We start from the raw sequence: 24,147 nt of genomic DNA, 5'->3' as shown, positions 1-24,147 counted from the left end.
GACCCTGTGAAGTGACTCCAGGAGGGTCCCCAGCTGCTGCCGGCCCCTGCACAGGGAAGGGAGGCGGCCACCCGGGGCTGAAGAGCGGTGCTGGCTGGGGGAGAACAAGGCACGCTGTGTTCCCAGCCAGGCCCTTGTCACTGCCATGGGAGCTGCTGAAAGGCTGCTCTGTCCCCTGATGGGGGTGGGAGAGCTGCTTTAGCTGGCCCCCCCTAAAGTGGCAGCCCTAGGGCAGGGACTGCTGCAGGGACATCACTAGACATGCTGGCCCCTTCCCTGCATCCCGTAGCATGGCACCCGCTCCCCTGGGGATGCCATGCAGGGTGTCCCCCCTCCAGACAAGCCCCATTAGCACAAAATTTGCCCAATCCATCCCAGGGCACCCCCACGGCAGGAAGGACGACGGCACCACAGCTCTCCACACACCCGACCCGTTTAATGGACATACAAGGCGGCCGTGCCCACTGCCCTGCCCACAGGGCCACGTGCCCCAGGGCTTCGTCCCACGGGGCAGCAGCAGGGCCCGGACCAAGCTGAGCCCCAGCAGGGTTGCAGAGGCGGCATCTCCCAACTCCAACTCGTGCTGTCTTTAGGCACCACATCCCTGTATTCCCGTGGTTCAACAGGAAACACAGCCGTGAGCTCAGCCCTCCCTTCCCTGCCACCGCAGGTGCCAGTGGCTGAGACCTGCCAGCCCACAGCACTTGTGAGCAGCCCCCAGCCCACTCACCACCCCAGCTGCAGCGGGCTTACACAGGAGGAAGGGACCCTGCAGGGACCCATGGCAGATGCAGGCACGTGATGGGTGGCAGCCTGAGGGTCACGGCTAGGGGACGCACAGGCACTGGGGAGCAGGCAGGGCCTGGATGCCCTCCAGCCCCCCCATGACCATCCCCGGTCCCAGCCCGGCTGCTCTGGAGGGGCTGGGGGGGTTGGGCATCCCCCCTTTCTGAGGCTGGAGCCATCAAGCAACAATGGGGTACAGGGGCCGAGGCCGTGGTGAGGGTCAAGGGGAGGGGGTGTCAGGTCCATCTTAGCACCATGGTGGTGGGGGCGGTTGGGGGAGGGAGCCAGGGTCAGACCCACTCCTGCAAGGAGCGCTTGCAGTACAAGAGCATTCGTGGTGCGCCCTTCCTCTGCATCTGGACGATGACATAGATGAGGCCCAGGATGCAGAGCAGCAGCACCAGCAGCACCAGCACCATGACCACGCTCATAGTGCGTGTGTACTCATCGATCTGCACCACCACGTCCACGTCCCTGCCTGGCTGGCCATCTCCCTCGCTGTAATCCTCATCTTCCTCTTCCTCCTCCTCCTCCTCACCTTCAGTCCCCCCATCCCCATCAGGGTTGAAGGGGGGTCGGTCCACATCGGGCCAGCGGGGATTGGGGTCTGGGACCAGCTCTGTGTGACAGCCCATGAAGTCCCGTAGGATGGATTTGGGATAGCCTGGCTCTGTCTTGAGACGCTCATTGTCGAACTTCCAGTACTTTGTGCCTCTGTAGAAGTAGGTGGAGGCTGGGGGAGAGAAGATGGAGACAAGGGGTAAGTCGGTGGGCACAGGACGCTGCAGAACCTGGGCACCCCTGCAGATACCCAAGACAGCATTTTGCTCCAGGACTGGTGAAATCCTTCAGAAAAGGATTTACCGCTGACTCCAGACACTGTCCCCAAGTCCATCCCATAAGGCCAGGCTATCAGAGGGATAATCTCATCCCTGAGACCCCCACCACCACCACCATCCACCTCTCTCCTTCTCTACTTACAGGCATCCGGGCTGAGGAAGGCTCCCTTGGGCGAGGGAGGGATGCCCACCCAGACAGAGATGGGCTTTGGGTACCCAGGGTCCACCGAGCGTGTGTCCTCGTTAAAGCGCCAGTATCTGGGGAGGGAGGTGGGGAGTAAGTGACGAGCACAGGGGTCCCCTGCTGCCCAACGTTCTCCCCCTGACAGGGGCTAGGAAGCAGCAGAGCAGGGAGAACCCCACAGACACTCACCTGTCCCCACGGAAGAAGAAGGTGTGTCCCGTGGGTTCCCACCAGACAGCCGTGTCAATGCTGTCGTAGGGGATGCCCTGTCCATAGGTGACCAGGGGCTGTGGGTACCCAGGCTCCAGGTTGGCTTCTCGGAAGAGCCAGTACCGGTCACCTGGAGTGGAAAGAGTTGGAGAAGGGGGATGAGAAGGTCCTGTCCAGCTGCTATGGCAGATACACAAATGGATAGTGGTAGATGCCTGTGGCCACCCCAATCCCTTAGCATCACACAGCAGCTCTGTTTGGGGAGGTGGGTCAGGATAGGATGAAGCCAACCAGCTCTCAGCAGCTTTGTGGGGGGCACTGGGGTCTCGCTTCCACCTCAGCCCTCCCATCCAGCTTCCCTGCTCACCTTTAAAGAAGACAAACTTCCCGTCATGCCTCTCATAGGCAGCATCGATGTCCCCAGGGAGGCCCCGCCAGAAGTGCCCAATAGGCATGGGGTAGTTGTCCAGAACCCGGTTGTGCCGGACTCTCCAGAACCACCGGCCCTGGAAAGAAACAGGGTGTTGGCAGAGCATGGGGGGACACAGGGACAGTCACCTTGCTGAGGGGTCCTCCCACCCACAGACCCAAGGAAGGGGCAGGAGGAGGTCCTGGCAGGTACCTTGAATACAAACATCTCCCCACGCAGCACCGCCACCGTGTCGAAGTCCCCATCACAGATGTCAGGGCCATACTGGTCAGGTCGGTCAGGGCTGCCAGGTTTGGGTGGTCGCTCTGGATTCCCCGGAGAGGGAGGTTTAGGGGGTCTCTGGTCTGGCCTGCCAGGTCTCCGGGGTGTCACGGTGGGCAAAGGCTTGGTGGGCTGAGGGTGCCCATCTGCAGTACCTGGATTGGGCAGGTGAGACAAGTGATGTAGTGATGCACACCAACAGCACCTGTACCTCAGTTTCCCCACACACATGCCCACAATCCCACCTCTGGGATGATCCCCCAACCAGCTCCTCACCGTAGAGCTGCTGGATGCCCTTGAGGTCATCCTCGGGCAGCTGGAAGTTTTCCGTGTCCATCCACTGGTAGAAGGGGGCCATGATAGCACTGGGGTTGCTGGAGTGCTCCAAGCCCAGTGAGTGCCCCAGCTCATGCACAGCCACCAGGAAAAGGTTGTTCCCTGCATGGAGAGGCACCATCAGCAAGAGGGGATGAAGGACATGACACATGAGGTGGACCCCTGGACCCAGCGCCCTGCAACAGGGGTACTTCAGCGGGATCGGCCTGCATCACCCATGGTGGACCTGCTCTTTCTGCCACCCCTGTCCATCCCAGCACAGATCCCCCCTCCTCCAGCCCAGAAGACCACCAGGTTCCTCTGGTCACCTTTACCACCTCCTTGGCCCTCAACTCACCAGACACATCCGCATTCTCCAGCGTCCAGGGCTCATCCAAATCAAAATGCGTGTCCCCCCCCATGCCAGGGCCAGGAAAATAGGCATGAGCCAAAAATCCTCCAAGGCCATCAAAGGGAGAGCTATCTCCATGGAATCCAGAGGCAAAGAGCACCATGATGTCAGCCTCCTTCTTCCTCTTCTGCCGGATGTCCTCGTAGGCCACCTCCCGGAAAACCAGCGGCGTGGCTTGCTCCCACACCCGGAAAGCTCGTCGGACAGCCTCGTGTGAGTGGTACCGACCCAGCTTCTCCGTGTAGTTTTGGATGCTGGGGATACAGAATTCACTAGGGAAGTCCTGGAGCAGCACTCATTCCCTGAGGGGATCCATGGCTCTCCATGGGCTGGGGGGAGGGAATCCCTTGCAGTGTTGGGTACCTGAAGGTGAGGTGGTTCTGGCTCCAGCGCCGCCCTGTCAGCGCGTACCGCTTCCGACGCATGTTGGACTTCATCCGTGCTCCAAACTGATCCGGGACCCCACAGCGGGGACGTTTCATCCACCTGCCAGGAGGACACCGAGCGAGGGCTCAGCCCACCCCAGCCAAGATCCCTGAGGGGTTACAGCACCCACAGACAGCAGGGACAATATCCTGGCTGCAGAGGTGCAGCCCCCAAAAGGGGAGAAGCAGCTCCCAAGGAGGACAGCACCCACTTTTCCAGGCGCTGGCAGAGCCCTGGGGCTGTCAGAGAAAACCACAGAGCCTGGCAGCGGAGCTGCCATCTGCTTGAGCGAGGGGACAATGGAGAAACTCACGCCTTGGTCTCCTCGTCCAAGACACCGGTGACGGTGATGCCATAGAACTTCTGCATCTCAGCAAGCGCCGCGGAGAAGGTCTGAGCCGAGCGCATGGTGGACATCCGGCGGCTGGGCTGCGGCAGGTACCCATAGAGCCGCAGCCATGCCTGCACCGGGAGAGCCGCGCGTCAGCCCCGGCAGGGAGCGGCCCCACCGCGGGACCTGGAGCTCCCCAACACCCACTGGGGAAGGATCCATCCCCCTGCCCAGCTGTACCCCAGCCCCGTGTCCCTTCACTGGGGTCAGTGCCAGCTGCCAGCAGTAAATGCCAGCCCTGAGCAGGCAGCGGTGCAGCAGCGGGGCACAGGGTCCTTGTCCTGCCTGAAAGGTGGGGGATCCGGCGAACTCGGGGGCTGCTGCCGGATGCTCTGACTCCAGGGACGAGGCAGCTGGCAGGGGGCCAGGCTGCCTGCGGGCTGCCCGTCCCCGTCCTCCTCTGGAGGCGTCCCCTGGGAGCTGCTGAGGGATGTGAAGCCTGGGACCCTCACCCCGGGCTGCACCCACAAAGGGGCTTCTGTCCTGCGGGGCTGCAGCTCCAGGGCAGGGGGCAGGAGGGTGCTGGGGCGCGCCCGCCGGGGCTCTTCCTTCCTGCCCCAGCCTCCACCTCCTCTTGTCTGCTTTAATTACATTTTATTTTTATCTTTATTATTACTCTTTTGTAACTTTCTTTTTTCCTCTTACTCTTCGCTTTTATTTTCCAAATTGGGGGGGGGGGGGGCGGGGGGGGGGGAGGGGGTTCCTTTTAATCTTTAAAGCTTTTTTCCTAAATTCCTTCCAATTCTTTTTCCTTTTCCAAGTCTTATTCCTCTTCCAAATCTTTCTCCTTTTCCAAGTCTTATTCCTCTTCCAAGTCTTTTTTCTTTTCCAAGACTTTTCCAAGTCTTTTTCTCCAGATTCTCCAATCCTTTCCCAATCCCAGTTCTTTTCCTATCACTTTTTTTGTTGTTGTTGTTCCAAAAACAGCTTAACATTCATATTTCTAAAAACATTAAATCTATTTCTTCTACACCCACTCCCCTTCCCCCGGCAGGGTGGTGGAGCAGAGCCTTTATCAAAAGCCCCTTTCACCCCCTCCCCCGCCGGGCACAAAGCGCTCCCTCCCCACACCCAGCGCCCGCTGCCCGCCACCCCGGGGGGCGACCCGGAGCCCCCCCCGTTCCCCGCCCCGCCTGCACCTGCCCTGGCCGGCGGTGCGGCGGGCCCGCAGGTGCCGGAGGGGCGGTGGGGGTGCCCGAGCCCCGGGCCCGTGGCTCACCTCGGCGTTGATCTCCTCGCCCGCCGCCCCCGCCAGCAGCACCAGCAGCACCACGAGCGGCGGGAGGCGCCCGCCCGCCCGCCAGGGGGCGCCGCCCCCTCCTCCCATTCCGCGCCGCCGCCGGGTCGCGGCTGCCCCCGGCCGCGCCGGGCCGGGCCGGGCCGGGCCGAGCGCGGCGGTGTCGGAGCTACGCCGCCCTCATGGCCCGGGGCCGAGCCGCCGCGGGGGGCTGCGCACGGTGCATGGGCGGCGCTGCCAGGCGCGGCCCGTCGCCTCCCGGCCGCCTTTTGTGCGTGAGGTCAGGACGGCGGCGCGCGGCACATGGGCGGCCGGTGCGGTGCGGCGGGGCCCGGCTCCGCTCGGCTGCCCTGCCGCGCTCTGCCCGCCGCCGGGAGCACCGCAGCGGCTGGCGGAAGGCGGGCGCGGCGGCGGCGGGGAGCGGTGGGAGCGGGCTGGGCGGGGCCGCGGCGGGGGCGGGGCCTCAGCGGGGCGGGGCCGGCGGAGGCGGGGCCGCCCCCCCCGCACGTGTGCGCGCGGTGGAGCCGCAGGAAAAACTCCCGGGCCGGACAGAACCCCCGGGCCGGACAGAACCCCCGGACCGGACAGAACCCCCGGGCCGGACAGAACCCCCCGGACAGAACCCCCGGGCCGGACAGAACCCCCGGACAGAACCCCCGGGCCGGACAGAACCCCCGGGCCGGACAGAACCCCCCGGGCCGGACAGAACCCCCGGGCCGGACAGAACCCCCGGACCGGACAGAACCCCCGGACCGGACAGAACCCCCGGACCGGGCAGAACCTCCCGGCCCTGGACAGAACCCCCCGGGCAGAACCCTCGGGCCCTGCCGCCCTCAGGCTCCGCCGGCAGCCGCCACATCCCCCGACTTTGTCCCCACAGCCATCGTCCCCTGTCCCGGCGGTCTCTGACACCCGGTGTTACACAACTGGGTGTTGTGCCAGGCCCGGCTGGGGCCGGTGGTTGAGCATTAACCTGGCAGAAACCGGTTTCACTCAAGTCCCCAGGGGCTAAATATATCTCTACGTTTGTTTGTTTTTCCTTCCCCCGAAAGAAACTTATCTTGCCGATCCCCATTCGGGAAACTAACTGGCTAAAGACTTAACAGATTTTTTTGTTAAGGACTTCAAAAGGCTGCTGGCAGCAGCAACTGGCTGCGATGCTCCCAGGGACACAAATCCCGACTGTATGGAGACGCTCCCAGAGACAAAGCCACTCTATTGTGACAGGACAGGCAGCATGGAGCTCACAGGAGCACTGACAGACGTGGCCTCACCTGAAGCCTGCAGGAATTGTGTCTAAAATACACCACAGACACAGTTTTATGACATGAGGAGGCAGATTTTTACTGCTCAGAAGTCCCGGACAGACATGGAGTAACAGACACAAAATAAAAGATTCAGCACATCGCATCAGCATCCTGTTTATTCCAACTACCTGAGAGGTTGCAGCTGACCAACCCACAGGAACAAAAGGATTAAAAAGGAGCTTCTCCCAAGGGACAGTGTCCAGCCTGTGATCCCCTGGGTCATCATCCATCTAGGGTGCTGATCACACAGGGAAAAAGTGTGAAGCCTGGGCAGGAGCTGCAACCCCTTGACTGACCTGAAGGGACTGCCCTCCCATCTCAGGCAAACACTGACTGTCCATTCCACACCTGGCAGCAAGCTCTTGTTGTTTGGCAAAAGGATCAGACACTGCAATGTCTCTACACAGGCAGCAGCAGTGTGAGAGGGACACAACATGACTCAGGAGCTCGACCAAGCTGGCTTACAGTAGGAAAACACTCAGGGAAGAGGATCCAGCTCCTTGTCCTTGCCTCTTGCTACTCAAAACATGCCCAGAGTCTCCCAACAATCTGGCACTGCTACTTCCCACTGTGTGAGACACTCTCCCTTTAGTAGCAGCTTCCCACGCTACCTTCTTCCTCCTTCCCATAAGGCATCTATGGCTTTTGAAGATTTATTTTTTTCTTTTTTAAAAAAAAATCAGCAAAATTAGTGACTGTGGGATGTCTGGAACCACTGGTGCTGACTGCAGCACATCCAGCAGCGAGGATGGAATCTGCTACAAACACAGTTTTCTTCAGCCAGCAGCTCAAACTGGAAGTAGCCCGACTTGAGGCCACAAACACCGCAGAGACGCTGAGCAGGCAAGAAGAGCTTGGAGGTGCGTGACAACCCACGCCACCCAGAGCTGTGCCAGACAACAGTCCTTGGTCCAGCATCAGGCTCTTCAAGGCTCCAAAATGCACAGTCCCACCTGCCCCTACCTCAAAGGGAAGGAGAAGTACTTGTTCCCTGACTTGCAGCGGATTTGCTCCCATTGGATACGCAGCAGGAATGCTGACTCCTCAAACCCATCCACAATGTCCTAGAAAATAGAGGCAGGAGTCAGTACCAGGAAGGAGGATCTGCCAGAGGATAGAGTCAGCAGCTCCCTCTCTGAAGCAAGCCACAGATGAAGCCTTTTGCAGCTGGAAGCCTCTGACTTCCCTCAGGAGGGTGACTTAATACATGCTCCCTCCAAAAGCTTCTCATCTTTTAGCCCAGTGAAGTTTGTCCTGCTCAGTGGATTTCCCACTCTCCAACCCTGGCAGGGAGATGTGGCTGGACTCCAGCCCTGCCCTCCCGCTGCTCCCACACCACGTGGGGACACACCTGGAGCTCCCGCAGACACTGCCCTTCCAGCCTGCCAGACAGGTCCCCGACGCACCAGGCCAAGCTGATGTGGAACGATGGGTCCTGAAGACAAAACAGGGATAAGAATGTGAGGGCTAAAGAAGGCTTTGCTTGATGCACAGAGCCACAGTGGGAGATGTGGCATGATGCTGCTGCCTCGTCTGGGATCACAGAGGCTGGAGGATCCCAAAGCTGAGAGTCCTCTCTGCCAACCCAACAGCTGCAGAGCAGATCTGGACAGTGCTGGAGGCAAGAGGAGTCCTGGGCTTCCCAAACCAGCCCTTCTGGACACCAAGGCTGCCTGATTCCCAACCTCTCTATGCTCAACTGCAGCTGTGGGAGAATCTCTCAGCACTGGTCGTAGAGCAAGTACACGGGTCACTTCTGAATAACCCACATGAGCTCCCTGCTTGGCTCTGGAGACAGGCAAACTGAAGGGGTCTGGCCCTTCAAAATCCCAAGCCTGATCCCAAAGCTAGTAATAAGCAAAAACTCTGGACTAATGTCCAAGAAAGGAGCCCAAGACAAAGACACAAGGATTATCCTCAGTCCCACAGTGCCCATTCTATCCTAGGACAACTCTGCTTCCATGCAGGGCAGCCACTGCAACTGACTCCTGTTTATTTGAGTGAACATCTTGCAGGGAACCAGCCAGCATGTCCAGACTGGCAGGGGAGTAAGCAGGAAACGCCTCACCTTGTAGAATGTGGGAAGGTCAAATTCCTCTAGAACTCCATCCACCTCCGACACCAGCTCCAGCAGCTGGAAATGCCCAGCAGAGACCTCCAAGCCAATAAAGGTCCTAAAGAAAGGCAAGGAGAGACAGCAAGGACTCTTTTATGTTGCAGAAAGCACAGCCCTAAGAATACTTCACCCTGCATTCCTACTGGGCAAGTTCCCTACTCCCTAACACAAGAAAGTCTGAGGAATGCCAGGTTTAAGCATCCAGGGATGCTGATTGATTCAGAATACATTCTGAAGAAAAACAGAAGATGTGGTAGCAGGGAGAAGTAGGACTGGATGATAAACCAGGTAGGTTTACTAGATTAACTCAGTTCCTTTTGGGACATGAAAATTAATTTTCCAGGCAAAGGATGCACTGTATGGGAATCTCAGCAGAGTGCCGTGCCCATGCAGAAGCTGCATTAAAAAAGTGGAAGTTGCTGGAGAGGTTTTACAGCCTGAGAGCAAGTAGAGAATGAGAAGTACCAAGCTGGAGAGATGTGACAAAGAGGTCAGCATTTCCTCCAGGACTGTTGGGATGACACCTTCTAGGGTCATTGAGAGTCATCATTTCTTCTCCTCCAGGAGAGAAGCAGAAGATTAAATTGTCACCCAGGTTCCATATCCACTTTTTCTTACCCAGGACTATTGGGCTGCCTTTCCCGCCAGATTCAGCAACTTTTCGCTGTTTTAATCACCTTTGCTTTGACATTCAAAAAAACTAATTGCATTCGTTGGAATCAGGCTTCTGAGCTGACACCCAGGAGAATTAGCACCATCTCAGCTATTTCTCTCCAGCTCTTGGAAGACCTGCACTACAATTTCACGACTGGCACTGCTGCCAAAAGAGGTGGTCCCGCTCTGCTCGCCCCAGGCTGTGCACACCGGCTAATGAGACCAAAGGCTTGCAGAGAATCTGCCCCAAAGCTAAAAATTTGTACAGATGGCTAGGGGAAGGTGTGAAATGTCTGGAGATGATCTGGAGGTTATCACATACTGTGTTGTCACACAGACCAAATGGGGGACAGGCAGGGTGACACTTCCCGTCCACCCAGCACCTTGTTCAGCATTCTCCTGGGGCAGGCAGGCTGCTCCATTATGCACTCACCTGGTTTTGTTCTGGTTGGTGTAAACCTTCACTTGGTCAGCCACACAGAAGAACCTGAAATAATAAAGATCCTATTTCAGCTCTAGGGGAGAAAAGAAAAAAAAAAAAAAAAAAAAAGAAGATGAGAAGGGACCAGGATTGTTACCAAGCCATGGAAAGATACAGGCAAACTGGTGCAACCAGAACCTTCTGGGGCTCAAATTAATTAATTCCCCTCCTGTTTCCAGCCCTCCAAAATCTGGACAATGACAGAAGCCCTGAAGAATCTGATGCTCAGCCGGTGTCTACGCCAGATGTAAGCAACAAAATCATCCATGGTTTAAGGGATGGCACAGCTCTGGCCTGATCCTGGAAAGCCAAAACCTGATGTGTCTGGTGCCAGATCTTGAGGCAGTGAGGAAAAATCCCCAGGGCTTTAATGTTCTGCCAGCACCATCTGCCAGGGACACCTTAGGGCGTGGATGCTGGTGAAACACGGATGCCGAGGGCAGAGGAGGGGTGTGAGGAGCGCTCTCCCGGGGCGCTGCCAAACCCACCTGTGGAAGGCGGCCAGGCGCTCCCTGAGGGAGCGAACGAAGGGCTCAATCCAGTGGTAGCGCAGCACCACGCACTGCGAGAGGCTCAGGTGGAACTCCTCCATGGCAGCCAGCGACGGGACGTAGGTGCGGGCGCGGCACACCAGCAGCTCCAGCAGCTCCAGGAATTCCTCCTGGGCAATGTCTGCGGGGCAGCGCCGTCAGAGCAGCGCTGGCCGCGCATCCCCGCCGGCACCGGCGGGCTGAGTTCCGTCCCGCCATCCCCGCGGACCCATGCCGGTCCCGGTACCTACAGGGCAGGTAGACGTGCGTGGCCCAGTTGCCCCGTTCGTGGGGGAAGCCGCGCACGCGGCCGCCGTGCCGGGAGCTGTCATCGCTCACGGCCTCCTCCGGGTCCAGGTCTCCCGGCAGGCCGGCGGGCGCGGGCAGGCGGGGGCGGCCGGCGCTGCGGGACCGGAGCGGGGTGAGAACGAGGAAGAGGAGGAGGAAGGCCGCGCGCTCCCGCCTCCCGCGCGCTCCTGCCGCCACCACCCCACCGCACCCACCTGGCCCCGGGGGGCCCCTGCTCGCCGCCGCCCCGGCTCCCCCCTTTCTCCTCCTGCTCCTGCTCCTGCTCCTCCTCGGAGCTGCTGTACCCCACCAGCGCGGCGCTCATGGCCGCCGCTCCCGCCGGGACACCCCGCTCGCTCCCCGCGGCCGCGCAGTTGCCGGCGCGGCCCGGCAGGGGGCAGCACCCGCCGCGCCCGCCCCGCCTCCTCCGCCGCCGCCGCGGCCGCCCCGGCCCGGCCCGCTCCGCTCCCTCCGCTGCGCTCCCGCCCGCCGCTCGCTCCCTTCCCTCCCTCCCTTGCTCCATCCCGGCTCCCGCCTCCACGCCAGCGCGGGGCTCGGGCGCAGCGCGCAGGCCGCGGCCCTGCCGCCGGCGAGGCCTCCTCCCGCCGCAGGTGAGCGGCCCGGCCGCCGCCGCCGCCCTTTGTGTGCGCCTCGCCGGGGCGGGGGCGGCCCCGGGCGGGCAGCGTCCCCCTGCACCCGAGCCCACCGCGGGGCCTCCCGGCGCGGCGGCGGTGAAGGCCTCGGGGCGCCGTCCCCGCGCTGCCAGCGGGGCCGCCCGATGGGGAGCGGCGAGCGGCGGGCCGGGCCTGGCCGCGGGCTGCGGCGGCGGCGGCTGCTGGTGGCCTGCGAGCTCCCCGGCCGCCCCCGCGCCCCGCGGCCCTGAGGCGGCCCGGGCCCGGCGGGAGCGGGCCGGGCCATGCCGAGTAGGCCGCCTCGCCAGTTTGAAAGTACCTCTGCGCTCCCGACCGCGCTCCCTAAATGGTTGTCGCTTCCCACCTCCCACGGAGGGATGAGTTAGGCTGGAGCTGGCGGCGACGCGGGTCCCCGCGCAGAGCCCTCGGTAAGCCAAGGTTGGTATCGCTCTTCCCTGCGAGGGGCACAGTCTCCCCTCCCCGTTAGGCCGGGTTGCGTCGCCGGTGGGTTCATCCTGCCACGGTTCGCGGGGTGTGCGGGGGAAGGTGGCGCCCGGGCTGGGCTGAAGTTCGGTGTCCCGCCGAGCTCGGATGCAGGTACCGTCACTGCGAGCCCTCCCTTCGTCAAGGTGAGCTCTGTAGGAGGAGGGCGAGCCGGCAGGGCTGCGATGGAGCCTTTGGGGGCTTTACTGCCCGAAACTGTGCTGGACCACAAAACAATGAAGAGTCCCCACAGTCAGAGCTGGGTCCGGGGCTCAACCCAGTCTCAGCTTGGGTGCCGGTGGAGGTGGGGATGCTGAGAAGTGGCATTCTCTGGTGCTCTTTATTCTTAGTGCCAGACTAACCACTCTCGTGGCAGACCATGGATTTACCTTACCCTGAGGGCAGGTTTTTCACACAGACATGGGAGTGCTCTTATCGGCTGGGGGGGCTCTAGGCTCACCACAGCTTGCACCTTGTCTCTTGAGGTGTGTTGACACTGCTGCTGTCTGCTGCTCGCTGATGGGTCTTCTTCTTCTCTAAGTTGGTGGTAGGTTTTATTGGACATCTCTAGAAAGACTGTAACTTTTCAGTGAGTGCAAGCCTGATGATGCTCCGTAGCAAGGCCAGGCTGCAGCTCTGGCATAGGTTATTTGGCTTCAGTGTACTTTTGTTCCATGGTTTCGTAGGAGGTTCAGCTAAGTCACTGCTTTAACTCTTCTTTTTAATTCACAGAGTGATCCCTGTGGTTTCTGTGTTCTGTCTGAGGATAGGATAACACTGAGGGCAAATCTGAGCTCTTTGGCTCTTCCAGTCTACAAGTGCTGCCCAGAGAGGGGGAAATGCTTTGCATACATCCCTTGTGTAAAGAGGAGCAGAACCATTTTACAGAGCTGTTTCAGCTGGGGTGGGATTATGTTAGGATCTCATTGACACCCGTAAAATCTAACCTGGTTGCTTCTTCATTGCACCATGTTTGGTGCATAGCCTGTGCAGAGAGACCAGTGTTCTCAGACAGTGCCACAGCTGTGCTGGAGATCCAGTGACTCACTCAAGGCTGAGCTGAGTAGACCCTGAGTGGTTGTGCTGCCTCTCGTGAGAGCACAATACCCAAACATGTGCCTGTCTGTGTCCAGGCAGAGCCCAATCCTTTCCAGGCTGTGAACTCCTTGTCCCAGGCCCTTTGCTCAGCAGCAAGTGGGGCCCCGGTTCCACATTGGCTTCCTGGTAACTTTGCAGGGATGCAGGAGAGTTTTCAAAGAGAGCCATGGGGGAGGATTGATAGAGAATTGCCCACATTTCTTCTAGGACCTGACATGAGCTGTCTTCTTTCTTGCAGAGAGAGCTGCTCCCTGGGTTGCTTCCTGCACCCTTCCCAAGTGTGAGCACGTCGCAGCCAGCACGGAGAAGGGCCTCCTCTTGTCTTCAAGGCACTTGCCTCTGCCTCCCATTCTTTTGTCCAAAAGAAGGAAAAGCCAGACCAAATCAGTCCATAAAGAACTTGTGCTGGTCTAAGGAGGAGGCTCTGGAGTCTCTTCACGTCTTTTCTTCCCAGGATCCTGTCTGTGGGCTGGATTTTCTGGTCTCAACTTCAGGGGATCAGTTGCAGGGAATCAGGATCTCAGAATCTTTTGGTTTTGCTTTTACTTGAACCGTTTCAACTGGGAAGCTGAAGCTATCATTGCTAAAATCGCATTTTTTTTTCCCAAGCATGTCAGACAGCTGGCAGCAGCAACAGCAGCAGCCACAGCAGCCGCCGCCACCGCAGCAGCACCACGCTGGGGCAGCCACCCTCCCAGAGCACTCCATCCCTCCCAGCACTGCTGACAACCCCTTGGGCTGTGCCGTGTACGGCATCCTGCTCCAGCCCGACCCCGGACTGCAGCACCACCAGCACGCCCCCATCCAGGCTGGAGAGCCATCCCACAAATGCGGTGTGTGCGGCCATGACCTCGCTCACCTCTCCAACCCCCATGAGCACCAGTGCTTGCCGGGCCATGACCGCTCTTTCCAGTGTACCCAGTGCCTGAAGATCTTCCACCAGGCCACCGACCTCCTTGAACACCAGTGTATCCAGGTGGAGCAGAAGCCCTTTGTGTGCGGGGTTTGCAAGATGGGCTTCTCCCTCCTGACCTCGCTGGCGCAGCACCACAACGTCCACAACGGCAACGCCATGAAGTGCTCTATCTGTGAGAAGACCTACAAGCCTCCTGAGGTAGAGCATTCTCAGCCTCTCGACCCCTCGGAGAAGCCCTACAGCTGCTCCATCTGTCAGAAAACCTTCAAGCACCTCTCGGAGCTGTCCCGGCACGAGCGCATCCACACGGGTGAGAAGCCGTACAAGTGCACGCTGTGCGACAAGAGCTTCAGCCAGTCCTCCCACCTGGTGCACCACAAACGGACGCACAGCTCGGAGCGGCCCTACAAGTGCACGGTGTGCGAGAAGACCTTCAAGCACCGCTCCCACCTGGTGCGCCACATGTACGCGCACTCGGGGGAGCACCTCTTCAAGTGCAACGTCTGCGAGCTGCACTTCAAGGAGTCCTCGGAGCTGCTGCAGCACCCCTGCACGCCCAGCGGGGAGCGGCCCTTCCGCTGTGGGGAGTGCCAGAAGGCCTTCAAGCGTCCCTCGGACCTGCGGCAGCACGAGCGCACGCACAGCGAGGAGCGGCCCTTCAAGTGCGACCTGTGCCAGATGAGCTTCAAGCAGCAGTACGCGCTCATGCGCCACCGCCGCACGCACAAGGCCGAGGAGCGCTTCAAGTGCAACCTCTGCGAGAAGGGCTTCGTGCAGCCCTCGCACTTGGTGTACCACCAGCACGTGCACGGCATAGAGAACCTCTTCAAGTGCAACGTGTGCCAGAAAGGCTTCAACCAGTCCTCAGAACTGCTGCGGCACAAGTGCGTGCAGAACGCGGAGCGGCCCTTCAAGTGCGCGGTGTGCAACAAGTCCTACAAGCGGGCCTCGGCTCTGCAGAAGCACCAGCTGGCCCACTGCGCCGAGAAGCCGCTCAAGTGCACGCTCTGCGAGAGACGTTTCTTCTCCTCCTCGGAGTTCGTGCAGCACCGCTGCGACCCGGCCCGCGAGAAGCCCCTCAAGTGCCCCGACTGTGAAAAGCGGTTCAAGTACGCCTCGGACCTGCAGCGCCACCGGCGCGTGCACACGGGTGAGAAGCCCTACAAGTGCTCCTCGTGCGAGAAGGCCTTCAAGCAGCGCGAGCACCTCAACAAACACCACAGCGTGCATGCCCGGGAGCAGCAGTACAAGTGCATGTGGTGCGGGGAACGGTTCCTGGACCTGGGCCTGCTGCAGGAGCACAGCGTCCAGCACACGGCCGAGGGTGCCTACCAGGTGGCCGCCTGCTTGCCATGAGCCTCCCGCCCCACGGTGGCTTTCAGCTTGCATGGGACGCTCCCGAGCCTCGGCCTTCCCTTCCCTCTCCTGGGTTGTTGGCAACCTCCAGGGAGTGTGGGGGAAAGCGGGGGTACGGTGTGTGGGCAGGTAAACTTTCCTCTGGCCTCAGTGGTCGTTATGCCACCTGTATCAAAGTAGCAACAGACGGCGTGAACATCTCAAACAGGTGGAAAGGAGAGGAGGGAGGTGGAGAGAGGAAACTGTGCCTGTAGATGCCTGGTGTTCCCTGGACAGTAGTTCATGCTGTACCTGCAGTTTCAGTCCTGGGAGCTCAGCTGTCTGTTGCAGGCACCAGCTCTTTGCATGCAGCCTTTTTCCCCTTCCCTGCCTAGCAGGGCTGGTGGGAAGGGTTGGGTGACTCTCCTCCTGGAGAGGGTTTAGGGGCAAGGCAGAGCCTACCCTCCCTTCTCCCAGGGTGTTCTGCTTGGCATGGAGATGGCAGGTTTCTGCTGGGGTCTCCCAACTTGGTCTAGGCTCAGCTGAGGGCATTGTTTCAGATTCTTAGTGTTTGACTGCCCCAACCTCCCCTGCTCTCCCTCCTTCTAGAGTGTTGAAAGGGAAAAGCCATGGGGCTTCACAGCTCCAAAAAGCACTTTGGCATTGCTGCTTTTGCAGTTGCTGGCTGTCACACTCTGCAAAGGTTCTGAGTGAGCCTGCCTGCCCCCTGTCCCTGCCAGCTGCACAGGGAACTGTAGGAAGCACTGTGCTGCTACCAGAAAGTGTGGCAAGGAGCACTGAGACGGTCTGCCAGGGAGGAGGTCATGGATTCTCCCTCTCTGGAGGCATTCAAAACCCACCTGGACATACTTCTGTGTAACCTGCTTTAGGTGACCCTAACTTAGCAGGGGGGTTGGACTAGATGATCTCCAAAAGTCCTTCCAACCATACCAGTTCCATGATTCTGTTACAGCATTCATACCCTGCTCCCAAAAGCCTGGAGTTCAGGAGCTGCTTCCCAAGGGACCCAGCTCTCCTGCTGAGCCTTGCCTCCAGCCCCTTGAGCACCCCTTGGGCTGATAGTGGTACCCCCAGCAGGGTCAGGCAAAGGGCTGTGACAGCTCCAACACTAATGGGTGAGATGAACACTACAATACCCTACAACTGCAGAGGTGTTGCCATGGCCAGCACTACCCACAGCACGTGCCAGGGGCTTGATGTCTGATTTGCTGGAAGAACCAGAACGAGCCAGGAGAACCCTTTCTGGACTTCAGGCTTGGCTCCGTGGGGAGGGCAAAGTTAGCAGTGGGTAAAGGAGAAGTCTGTTTTTTCCCCTCTTGCAGGAGTCCTGTTTTACCCCTTTGCCCTTTCTTTACCTCGTCTGTATTTTTCAGGTTTTGCACACTTCTTGTAAACATCACTTAAAAATAAATCTCCCCCAGTAAGGTTGATGCAGCCTCAGGTGTTTTCCTCTGCAGGAATTTGCTGGCTTCTCATGTCCAAGAGATCCATTACATGTCAGTTAGATGCCTTGAAGGTTGAAGATGTGCCTCCTAGGTTGCCCCCCAGCCTTCCCCTCTCCATCTTTGGAGATATTAAGATGTTAAGTATCCATCTGTGGAGATGTTTAGTCCCTGACTGGATGTGGTCCTGGACAACCTGCTGTAGCTGACCCTGTGCAAGCAAGGAGTTGGACCTGGTGGTCTTCAGGGGTCCCTGCCAAGCCTCACCTCTTTTGTAATGTTGGCTGGTGCTCTTGTGAGGTTGTAGTGAACAGCAGCCAGTAAATTGCCCATGTGCTGCACAAGTGATTAGGACAAGGTTATATATAATAACTTTATGTATACAGTTACAAATGATATATTTGTAACAATAACTGCTGTTCATGGCAAGTGTACACAGATTAACCTTGCTGAGGGTTGGACTGGGCTTGCATCTCTGTTGGGGGACACTTGTCTGAAAGATGGAGAAAGACTTTAGTTTTCCATTTCCAGCATGGTGAGGGGGATCAGGGTGCATTTTCGGGGACTGGGAGAGTGCAGTGACAGGGTGAACTCTGGGGCTGAGTCTTCTTCATGTGCAACTTTAAGGAGATTAAAACAGACTGTGCTCTCTGCTGCCCAAGGAAGAGGGACCCATGATGGTTATCTTACTTTGTGCTGCCTCAAAGATGTAGAACTTCCTACCAAGTTTTCCATCTATGTTTCTTTTCCTTCTTTTTTTTGTTTTACTTTTTTTTTAAAAAAGCAGTTTGTTAAAATTCATTAAAAATACTGTATAGTTTAACTTGATGTCATACTGGATCTTTAACAAAAAAGAGATGTGGTAACTTGGATTTTTAAAGAACTCCTTAGTTCTAGGTAGCTGGTTTTTGCTGTTTAATATGTAGTAACTTCAGTGTATGCTTTATTGTAGGAGTAAAAGAGAGTCCAAACAAAGGGTGGTTAATCCTGTCTTTACAGAAGGGCTTGGTGGTGATGGAGGCTGCAGGTGTGGGACCAGATGAGGACTGTGGCACGCACCTGAATCCTTGCTGTGTTCCTGCCTTGGGCCATGGTTCCTCTGCTCTTGCCCAGCACAGCTGCCAGGGGTTCAGTGGTCACCCTGAGCACTTGGGCACAGCACTGGCAGCCAGGATCAGTGCCCAGGGCTCAGAGATTGCAGAGAGGCTCATCTTCCCTAGAGAGGAGGGTGTGAGATAGTCAGATGCAGCCTCCATGGGCTTTTGTGTCTCTGCTGTTTCTTCCTGGGGGAGATGCTGGCTAGAGGAGGGTTTGGAGAAATCATCAGCTGGCTTTGCCCTGCTCCCTTCCCTCCCCAGGAGCTTGGGGGAGCTGCCTGGGTGATGCCTGGCACTTGGAGCAGAGGAGGATGGTGGTGAACCCCAGACACAGCTCCACACTATGTGGGGGCCTTAGAGCTGCCAGATCCTATCCCCTTGGTACAGCTGGGCATAGAGACTGTTGGGAAGTGTTTCTCTTCTCTGAGCAGCTGGGAAAGCCCTGGATATCCAGTGAGGAGCTATGGCTCTCTGCAGGGGCAGAGAGAGACTCATCAGGGCTGTGTGCATGGGGCCCCATGCTGGGGAGAGAGGGAATGCTGTGGGGAGCTTGGCAGGGATGAGCCCCAGTCCAGGTCATCAGGTGGTGAATAGGTGCCTCCAGGTTCAAAAACATCATGGTGCAGGATTAGAACATTATTATTAGGATGGGCTATGAGTCCATAGTGACTCAGTCTCTTGTTTCATTTGCTGCCCTGCAACAGCCCAAATCCAGCAGAAGCCCATGGAGAACATGCAGCTGGAGCTTGCAGGTGGAGGACCTGTGTGGGGTGGGCACTGAGTGGCCACAGAGAGCTTTGGGTATATTTTTATAGGAGCATTTTCTATTTGGAAGCAGCAGTGTTGCCTACAGGGGTAGGGGAAGCAGGTCCATTTCTGTTGCTGTGCCTTTGGGTCGTGTTTTGTGCAGTGAGGTGGGAGGTGGTGGAAGTAGCAGGAGGCCCCTGAGTGTCAGGAGCGCTGTGCTGTGTGGGGAGGCAGGGGCTGGTCTGGGAGCTGATGTCCCTGGGGCATCACTGCAGGGCTGTCTGCTGACTGCTGGTGTTTCCTTTTCAAACCAAAGAGCGGTTGGGGCCAAAGCCCTTTGGGAAGTAAACCATGTCTCTACTCTGTACCTGTTGCACTTAACTTCTAGTGTTTATTTCAAGCAACTTTCAGGCTCCTGCCTCTGCTCGGCCTCTTCATTCCTCACTGCCCTGCAGCACCTAAAAGAGTTGCTGTGCTGGAGCTGGTGTGCCATTAGCCCCGTGGCAAGCACTTGATCCAGTTCAAGACCTGGTTACCAGAGCACCTGAGGATGCTGTGTGGGGCTGGGTAGCGGGTGGTCCCTCCTGCAGGGTGGTTCTCTGCAGGCAGTCTGAGCATGGGATGCTGTTGAGTAGGCAGAGAGGAGGGTTAAGTTGGCAGAGTCCTGCTCTCTAGGACTGCTGTTCCTCTGGCTTCCTGGGTCCAGGAAAAGGTAGTCCATGAGCTGGGCTTTTACTGATCTTCACTTCCCTGACCCTACCTACAGGATGCCTTTAGATGTCTCAGCCCCTTCTACAGCTTATCTTTTTAAAAGACATTCTCAGCTTCTTTTCTCTTTGTTCAGTTCTTTATTTGTAAGCAGTGGTTTGCTTTTCATTCCTTCTTCCATACTGATTGTGAAGTCTCTTCCTTCGTTCCCACCTCCCTCCACTCCCCCCCAGGCCCAAATTCCTTTCCCAGGCTGAGGCTGGATCCAGGTGATACCAAACCACTGGTGGTGAGATCAGGTGTTTAGGACCTGAATCTTGCTGGAATCTAGTGTGTGCTTCTGGCCATTGCCCCCAGCAGGCCATCCATTTCACTTTGCATGGGCAATGCCTGTGACCTGGCAGCTTGGCTTGGCCGGATCCCACCCATGCTCCAACAAGTGAATCCAAGCCAGGACCGAGAGCCAGAACAGGGCTGTAGGAAAAGGGGACTGGGGTGGGAGCAGACATTTCCATCTCCAAGGCTGGGGATGAAGTCAGTGAAGGACTGTCAGACATTGTCATGGCACTGGGGTGGGCTCAGACAGCGCAGTTAGTTCCCCTGGGTGCTGTGGAGCAGCTGTGTGCATCAAGCAGGCAGCTGAGCCGAGTTAGCTGTGCCATGGACACCCCTGGGACCGTGGGGGTGCTCAGGTGGCCATGCCAGCTCCCCAGTGAGCAGATGCCATCTCTGCAATCTGGGTGGGAAGATGTACACCCTGTGGTCTTGGGGCCCATGTGCTGGACTGGGGACAAAGGGGAAAGCATCCTCTGAACAGAGTTTTGGGACCATCTCTGGGTACTCAAGCCTGCCCTTGCAGGGAGGAGGGAGGAGATCACTTTCTGCACTTCCCTTGGGTATTTGCCATCATGTCCAGGCTGCAGCTGAAGCCTGGCCATTAAAAAATAGGCAAAACCCTCTTGTTATTCTTCAGAGTTTGACTCTTTCTCCATTGGGTAGCAAGTTCACCTGTGGGAAGGTTCCTGTGCGTGCAGGTGAAATGCTGAGATTCAATAAGGGCAGGCCAGGGAGGTTTGGGGCTGGTAGCTCCCCCCAGGCCTGGTGAGCACCCAGTTTCTCCCCAGCTGCCCAGCTTCCTCTGCAGCATCTCCTGGCAGCTGCCTCTGACACTTTCTGGATGTGAAGATGCTGCTCTCACAGCGTGCCTGGGATGCTCAGTGGGGAGAGCAGGACCACAGGTGGGAGCTGGACCTTGAGCTTGTTTCTGAGTGCCTCCAAGCCGTGGATCTGAGGGACTTCATGGTCAGTGAGATTCTCTGGTGCCTCCCAACCTGTGGTCATGACTCTGGTAGAGTTCCCAGGGCTGATGGAAGTTGCAGCCAAGGTTGCTGAGGTTTGTGTGGCTTGCAGTGCCTTTAACACTGCTCTCCATGTGTTTCTAAGATGATACTCCATGTATGTGTGTATATATATTGTAATAACACATCCCGCTCTTCTGTGTGAGTGTCAAATGGTTTTGCTTTACTAATAAATTTATAGTTATTTATACCTTCCTGTGGGTGTGTAAGATTTCTGGAGCAGAGACCATGTGCCAAGCACTGCCTCTTCATCTGTCTTTGTGCTCTGTCTGGCTCTGCTAGGTTTTTTTTTCATGTTTTCTTTCTTTCCCCTGAACTCTTTTGAAGTAGAATTGATAGTTCGTCATCCTGGTAACCAGAAGATGCAGAGGGTATGAGCAGGCTCCCAGGGGCCGAAAGCAAACACAAGCAGAGTATGCTGAGAGGTTTTCCCCCTTGCTAGAATTGAAATGATCCCTCCCCAGGGCAAAACTTCTCCCTGGGAGCTACAGGGCAGGAGCAGGCAGGAGCCCTGCCAGAAAGGAGCAGCTGTTCAGGGGGCAGAAGCTGCTGCATGTTGTGCTCTGGGGATCCCAGCCCCACACACAACTGTTCAGGCTTTTCCTGAGGGTTTGTTTTGCATCCCCCATCCTGTGATAGCAAGAGGGAAGGCTGCTACAGAGGTGCAGGGACCAGGCAGGATGGCTGCTTGTTGCCCACCAGGATGGAGACACCCATGGAGGCAGGGAAAGAGGAACTGGATCAGGGAGCTCCAGTGCTGCTCCGAGGAGCTCTGGATATACAGAAACAGGCGGGACATGGAGCAGAGAAGCCATGCTGGTACCTGGATTCCAGGGTATCACTGTGGCCAAGATTAGGGGCAGTGGGAAAGGCTGGCAGTCATGCAGGGCTGGAGGTAAACGGATCAAGCAGCAATTGGCAGGCTCAGCAAGGAGAGGCTTAGCTCAGCCCAGCACAGATTGGCTCTCGTTGCTCTGGAGCTGGGACAGAGCTGTGGGTGGAGCACCCTCAGCACATCACCTTGTGTCACCCCACGGGGTTTCAGCAGCTCCACTGCTGCTCCTCTGCACATCCCTGCACCCACCTGTGCATGGGTGAGACGACTGCCTTCCCCACAGCACTGCTGGTGAGTGCCTGGGGTAGCTTTGGTGGCTCCAGGGATTCTCAAACCTGCTTGATTTTGGGGGGGTTTTGCAGCCCCCTGCACCAAAGCCAGGCTGGCTGCTGGAAGCCTGGGCACTCAGGACAGCTGGGTGCCAGTAATCCCATTTGCAGGCAGCACAGGGCTAATCCTCACAGAGCGCTGAGCGGATTGAGATGGGTTTGGGGGCTCAGTGGCGAGCTGCAGTGGCTGAGGGAGCCCACACATCGCAGGGGTGGCTTCCCAGGGAGGCAGTGGTGAGCCTGGCAGGGGTAAGTGGCAGTGATGGAGGTGAGGGAGAAGGCTGGGATTTTTGCAGGACCACCTCTGCACATCACAGGGGGGTTTGGTGATCCGAAACAGAGTCAGAGGATGAGCTGTGCCGGTCCATGGGGAGTGATGCTGCAAGGACTGGGTAATGTGGAGGTTTGATCAGTTGCTGGGGGAGAAGGAAAGGCTGTGGTGCTTCCTGCTCCAAATGAGACCATGGATCTGTGCCCTTCTTGCTCTTAGAAATGAGACTAAAGCCCTTTGCTGGCTGGCAAAAGGAATTGACGCAACAGGTGGTGGCACCGCTGGGTGCCTGCAATGCAGCAGGATGCATAAGACTGCCAACTCTTTAGTGTCATTGAAGGCAAATCCTGGCCACTTATTCCTATTTCTTTCAGCAGCTAGTTTTGTGGAGACCCACAAATGTTTCTGCCCACTTCTTTTTCAGATTTGGCAGAGGAGCAGCCTCTGCCCTCCAATTTCTTTCTCAGACCAAGGACAGGTGTATGGTCCAGGCTTTTACAGCTGCACAAGCTCATGTCAAGAAGAGGAGGAACCCTTGGCTGACAAGGGGGACTTGCTGCAGTCTCAGGGGGCTTTCTCCAGGATTGTTTGGCCTCAGTTGTGTACATGGACCCTGGGCTTCTTTGGGACCTGTGAGAGTGCCAAAGCATGGGTGGAAATGCCTCTGCTGCACAGCACTGGCAGTTTTTCCTTGCTGTTCCCAGGGCATTCACAGCTCCTTAATCCCTTATACCCAGTGAGAGATACAAGGTAATTTAATTGGTTTCTGGTTGTCAGGCCTGTCGGGAGGTGTTTTACAGCCCCTCTGTCCAGCTGTGGGATGTGGGGGTCTCTGGGAGAGCTGACCCTGCCCATGGTGTGCTGGGGGCTGGAAATGCTGTGTGGAGCGATGCTGTGGCTGCATCCAAACCTGGCTCCTGGCCTTGCTGAGGTGCAGGCAAGCGAAGGGCTGAGGACACACATCACCCTTCCTGCAAATCCCAGGCCAGATTTAAGGAGCCAGGCTTTGGAGAGCCCCCAGTGAGCCATCACAAGGGAACTGAAGATGTCTTGCATGCCTGAAAGCTGCATATGAGGGGTTAATTCAAAGAGCCCAGTGCTGAGCAGCTTCCAGCCTCTACCTGCTGCATGTGGGACTGGGATCATGTGTGTAACTGGGATTGAAACTCCAGTGCAGTCTCCTGGCTGAGCTGGAAGGAGCTCAGGGATCTGCTTTCTTTTGCCCTTCACAGCTATCACCTGGGGGCTGTCTGAGCACCTGAGGTGCTCCTGAGCCCTTCATTGAGCAGATTGGGGAATCTTAAGAGGGGCATTTTGGGCAGAGTGCAGCCCTTCAGAGGGGCAACAGCAAGTGACACCCCAGTTTGAGCTGGATGAGAGCCTTGTTCAGTTCAGCTCTTGTTCTCTTGTTCAGTACCTAAGAATGGGAATGTGCAGCATCACTTGGCTCGCTGGTGCTGTATCCCAGCCTGGACCTGCTTCACAGAGGGAAGGAAGGGACCCAAAAAGACCAAGCAGCCAGAGCTTGGACAGCTGAATCCCTGCTCTACAACATCTTACTTTTACCTAACCTATCAACATAGCAGCCAGTGCTGGATGCCTTTGCTGCCCTTGCCAGAGCCCCCAGCAGCCACCATGTCCCTGGGATGTGGCTGAAAGGTGGTGGAGCAGAGTTGTTTTAGGAGCAGAAAGAGGGGGTATGTTTTTAATGAACTTCCTCATTAAAAAATTCTGTTCAAATTACTGTTCAGCTTCCCTCCAATGAAAAATGGTGGGGAGAGTAGAGGACCCTGAGCAGAGCATCACAATTTCTGTGATCTATCTGCAATGGCCTCCTAGTCAGGACAGGTTGTGAAAATAAAACATCTAACTGAGAAGCTACCTTTAGGAAAAGCAAGTTTAACTGAGATGGTGAGAATAAAATAGAGTGAGTAGTTTGCTCACAGTAGCAGTGAGGGATGAGGAGCTGAGCTGGGTTTGCTCTGGCTGTGCTGCAGTGCCGTGTTTC

General features: G+C 57.5%; 3 protein-coding genes across 4 annotated transcripts; 1 reads left to right on the top strand and 2 right to left on the bottom strand.

The window, feature by feature from the left end:
* Positions 1-417: 417 nt before the first annotated feature.
* MMP15 (matrix metallopeptidase 15) lies at positions 418-5,916 on the bottom strand. Its single transcript, XM_086847457.1, has 10 exons — positions 5,474-5,916; positions 4,177-4,325; positions 3,801-3,923; positions 3,384-3,691; positions 2,987-3,148; positions 2,642-2,865; positions 2,387-2,525; positions 1,999-2,149; positions 1,768-1,883; positions 418-1,519 (listed from the first exon to the last, which is right to left on the bottom strand). Exons 1-10 carry the CDS (start codon positions 5,579-5,581, stop codon positions 1,077-1,079), a joined length of 1,923 nt encoding a protein of 640 aa, XP_086703583.1. The 5' UTR covers positions 5,582-5,916; the 3' UTR covers positions 418-1,076.
* An 893-nt stretch (positions 5,917-6,809) lies between these two features.
* On the bottom strand, positions 6,810-11,226 carry USB1 (U6 snRNA biogenesis phosphodiesterase 1). The gene is made up of 7 exons (XM_086847463.1): positions 11,083-11,226; positions 10,831-10,982; positions 10,538-10,721; positions 10,002-10,055; positions 8,867-8,972; positions 8,150-8,233; positions 6,810-7,862 (listed from the first exon to the last, which is right to left on the bottom strand). The coding sequence occupies exons 1-7, from the start codon at positions 11,190-11,192 to the stop codon at positions 7,758-7,760; spliced, it is 795 nt and encodes a 264-aa protein (XP_086703589.1). The 5' UTR covers positions 11,193-11,226; the 3' UTR covers positions 6,810-7,757.
* Positions 11,227-11,725: 499 nt separating this feature from the next.
* Positions 11,726-15,488, top strand: ZNF319 (zinc finger protein 319). 2 transcript variants are annotated; one of them, XM_086847458.1, is made up of 3 exons: positions 11,726-11,937; positions 13,319-13,360; positions 13,690-15,488. In XM_086847458.1, the coding sequence occupies exons 1-3, from the start codon at positions 11,846-11,848 to the stop codon at positions 15,350-15,352; spliced, it is 1,797 nt and encodes a 598-aa protein (XP_086703584.1). In that variant the 5' UTR covers positions 11,726-11,845; the 3' UTR covers positions 15,353-15,488. The 2 variants fall into 2 exon arrangements, 1 of the variants encoding a protein (XP_086703584.1); XR_015275318.1 differs by lacking the exon at positions 13,690-15,488 and having other exon boundaries at positions 11,843-11,927; positions 13,319-13,404.
* Positions 15,489-24,147: the final 8,659 nt, after the last annotated feature.

The sequence above is a fragment of the Cyanistes caeruleus genome, chromosome 12, assembly GCF_971803275.1.
Source record: "Cyanistes caeruleus chromosome 12, bCyaCae1.hap1.1, whole genome shotgun sequence".
Classification (NCBI taxonomy): Eukaryota; Metazoa; Chordata; class Aves; order Passeriformes; family Paridae; genus Cyanistes; species Cyanistes caeruleus.
This window is presented reverse-complemented; position numbering and strand designations above follow the sequence as displayed.

Bases quoted from the DNA above. Each gene is read 5' to 3' on its own strand.
- ZNF319 (XM_086847458.1), top strand. From the start codon at position 11,846: ATGGTTGTCGCTTCCCACCTCCCACGGAGGGATGAGTTAGGCTGGAGC. The intron at 11,938-13,318 runs GTTGGTATCGCT...TCTTTCTTGCAG, and splicing joins AGAGCCCTCGGTAAGCCAAG to AGAGAGCTGCTCCCTGGGTT. The intron at 13,361-13,689 runs GTGAGCACGTCG...TTTTTTCCCAAG, and splicing joins TTCCTGCACCCTTCCCAAGT to CATGTCAGACAGCTGGCAGC.
- USB1 (XM_086847463.1), bottom strand. From the start codon at position 11,192: ATGAGCGCCGCGCTGGTGGGGTACAGCAGCTCCGAGGAGGAGCAGGAG. The intron at 10,983-11,082 runs GTGGGTGCGGTG...CCGGTCCCGCAG, and splicing joins CAGGGGCCCCCCGGGGCCAG to CGCCGGCCGCCCCCGCCTGC. The intron at 8,973-10,001 runs GTGAGTGCATAA...GCCTTTCTTTAG, and splicing joins ACCAACCAGAACAAAACCAG to GACCTTTATTGGCTTGGAGG.
- MMP15 (XM_086847457.1), bottom strand. From the start codon at position 5,581: ATGGGAGGAGGGGGCGGCGCCCCCTGGCGGGCGGGCGGGCGCCTCCCG. The intron at 4,326-5,473 runs GTGAGCCACGGG...CTCCCGGTGCAG, and splicing joins GCGAGGAGATCAACGCCGAG to GCATGGCTGCGGCTCTATGG. The intron at 1,884-1,998 runs GTGAGTGTCTGT...CTCCCTCCCCAG, and splicing joins TTCTTCTTCCGTGGGGACAG to ATACTGGCGCTTTAACGAGG.